Source organism: Lutra lutra, chromosome 13 (assembly GCF_902655055.1).
Source record: "Lutra lutra chromosome 13, mLutLut1.2, whole genome shotgun sequence".
Taxonomy (NCBI): domain Eukaryota; kingdom Metazoa; phylum Chordata; class Mammalia; order Carnivora; family Mustelidae; genus Lutra; species Lutra lutra.
This window is the reverse complement of record NC_062290.1, coordinates 50,733,035-50,735,874: the sequence shown is the minus strand read 5'-3', so window position 1 is coordinate 50,735,874 and position 2,840 is coordinate 50,733,035. Positions and strand designations below refer to the sequence as shown.

The following is a 2,840-nucleotide window of genomic DNA, read 5'->3' as shown; positions in this document are numbered from 1 at the left end:
CCCCTTATTCAATGACAGTTAATAGAATAAAACATTACCATAGAATTAATAAACAATTCTGCAATAAGAAGGTGACCATAATGCAAGAACCAAATGAAAAATTTATATTGGAGTAAAAACTGAAATGGAAAGCTAGACATTATGCTTAGTATTCTCAATAAAATTTAAAATAAGAAAAATAAAATAACAGATAAGAAAGATAAAATAATGTGGCAACTGGATCAGTGAGGGAAGTTAACAGATTCAAAGGACAAATATAAGGGAACAAGAGCAGAATAGTAATAAAAATCCCTTTTGGACAAGTACAACAGAAATGGTGGTGTAGGGAATAGGCTTGAGAGTTTAAGCAGAAACCACAAGAACTAGAAGAAAATGAAATTTAATAATTCTTTCCCGGACTGCTGGTATATTTCTAAGATGGATAGCAAAGACAAGAACTTTACAGAAGAACAATGATAGGTTTAGTTAAATAACACTGAGCGGTGTATTTTACAAAATGAAGAAGCTTAAAAGGCAAATAAACTGGAAAAAAAAATGATCCCATCCTGTATGAAGTTGAGATTTCTTGGAAACACCTAGACATCTCTAGACAAATTCAGTAATGCCAATCAAGTTACAATGAAGTTATTATTGGTTCATACTATTCATTTCCTTGAGTAGTGGGTCAGATGAAAAAATAAAGTGTTTGTCAGATGTATTAGTTTCCTAGGACTGCCATAACAAGGATCACATCCTTGGTTGCTTATCAACAACAGAAATTTGTTCCCATACAGTTCTGAAAGCCAGAAATCTAAGATCAATGTATTGGCAAGGCCACCCAGCCTTGAAAGCTTGAGAGGAGAATTCTTTGAATTAGTCAGCTTCTGGTGGCCACAGCTGTTCATTCTTGACTTGGGACTGTTCACCTCCAATCTCCTACTCTTTCTTGACATGGCCTTCTTCTCTTTCTCCCTGTGAGTTTCTCCTGTCCGTAGATATAATCTCAACTAGATAACCTTAACTTAATTGTATCTGCAAAGACTTTTTTGAAATGAGGTGACATTTTTTTAACTGAGGTCACTGAGATGTAGATATATATTTTTGGCATCTACCATTCAACCCACTATGCCAGAGCTGTTATTTATTCAATGAGAGAAATATTTTTCCATTATGGTAGATTGTTCTAGTCAAAGGAACGTGTGATTTTTAATCCCAAGCTTAGAGTATTCTAATTCTGTTCTTTCTTCTCTAACTGAATTATTTCTAGAATGTGTGTGTGTGTGTTTAGGGGCGTGGATACTGTAAATTTTAACTACTATATTTTAAATTTCAATACTAGTTCCAGGAAAGGAGAGTTGTTTCCTTTTTGGCTCTGACATTTTTTTTTTTTTCAACTTGTTTTATTTACAATGCCAACTTTTAAAAGGTCATTAAACTAAAGTTAACTAGACAATAAACTAGGCAGAAATCGCTTTACAAAGAGAGGGAAAGCCCAAAATGCCACCTTCTACAGAGAACTCACAGTTCAGGTTTATTTAGAGCAAAGAAAAAAAACTTTTGATCGTACTAGAAGAAACTCAGCCATAAGTTTGGAATCTGTACTCAAACTACACATGCGAGGAGGACAATATTCTGCTTAAACAACTGATTTGCTGCTGCCATTTGTCTACTGTTTGTCTAATATTAACAATTATAAACAGAGCAGTGCAACTAGTATTTGGAACAATCCTTACAGTGTTACAGTGTCAGGCATAACATTTCACTTCACTTCTCTTCACACCACTGGTTCTCTTTGCGTACCTGGGCTTCCTCTTCTTCAGTAAAGTCATTTTTGATATTGAAGGTCTTGCGGATCTCCTCAGGCGTTTTCCCCTTGATCATATTGGCAACAGTCTTGCATGTTACATCAAGCAAACCTTTGATGTCTAAGTAGTTCGCAGCCAGAATAAGTTCAAACAGTGTTCCTTGGTCAACTTTCAGGAATTCTTGGTCCCAAACAGGGATATCATCTGTCCGCTTTTCTTTGTTCTCATCATCCTCAGGAGGAGGGGGGTCATCCTTGTGGTGGGTGCACCACTGAATGACCTTTTTTAATATTGCTGCATTAACATTTGGTAGAGGAACTGGATCATCATCTCCTTCATCGTCCATTCCCAAATCTTCCAACATGGTCTTGATAGTCACAGACTGTTTGGCGATTTCAACATCAACTTCAAATATCTCTCCATCGGAACTCTGCAACTTAATTGAAGGCATGGTGCTCGGTCTCAGGCCGACTGCGGGTCGGAGGCTGATAAAAACACAGCGGCCTCGGGAATGTGGGGAGAAAAAAGGAGAACAAGGCCACTCTGGCTCTGACATTTATGTAACTCTATGAGTCTCCTTGTGCACTGGCATTTTTAATAAATCAGAACTGGATCACCTTATTTATAGCAGAAAATTTAATATAATACTGTATTGACCAGAAATTTTGTTTACGAATTTTCCCTCCCAAATATACACATTTTAAAATACAGATTTTAAAGAGATTCAAAATCTCTTTCCTGCTCTGTGGATCACATTGTACATATCTTATATTTATATTTGATAAGTGAGCCCTGATGTCAAAAAACAATAAAAGCTGACCTCAACTCTGCCAGAATCATAGTAAATATTCAGTTAATAGTTATTGAATGAATGAAAAATGAATGACTGAGTGCTTTATTACAGGTTTGCATAAATATCAGAGCAAGTTCAGAGCTTCTAAAAATTGCCAAATTTTCCACTCGCAGAATAGAACTGAAGCAGGTTCTGACATAGACCTTTAAGAACTTGGAAATTCTTAATGTGCTTGTGATTGTAATGGAGAAAAATGTCAGCGG

The 2,840-nt window shown here is 36.1% G+C and overlaps 1 protein-coding gene across 1 annotated transcript; it reads right to left on the bottom strand.

The window, feature by feature from the left end:
- Nucleotides 1–1,743: 1,743 nt before the first annotated feature.
- Nucleotides 1,744–2,318, bottom strand: LOC125083871 (S-phase kinase-associated protein 1). Its single transcript, XM_047700857.1, has one exon. It carries the CDS (start codon nucleotides 2,233–2,235, stop codon nucleotides 1,744–1,746), a length of 492 nt encoding a protein of 163 aa, XP_047556813.1. The 5' UTR covers nucleotides 2,236–2,318.
- Nucleotides 2,319–2,840: the final 522 nt, after the last annotated feature.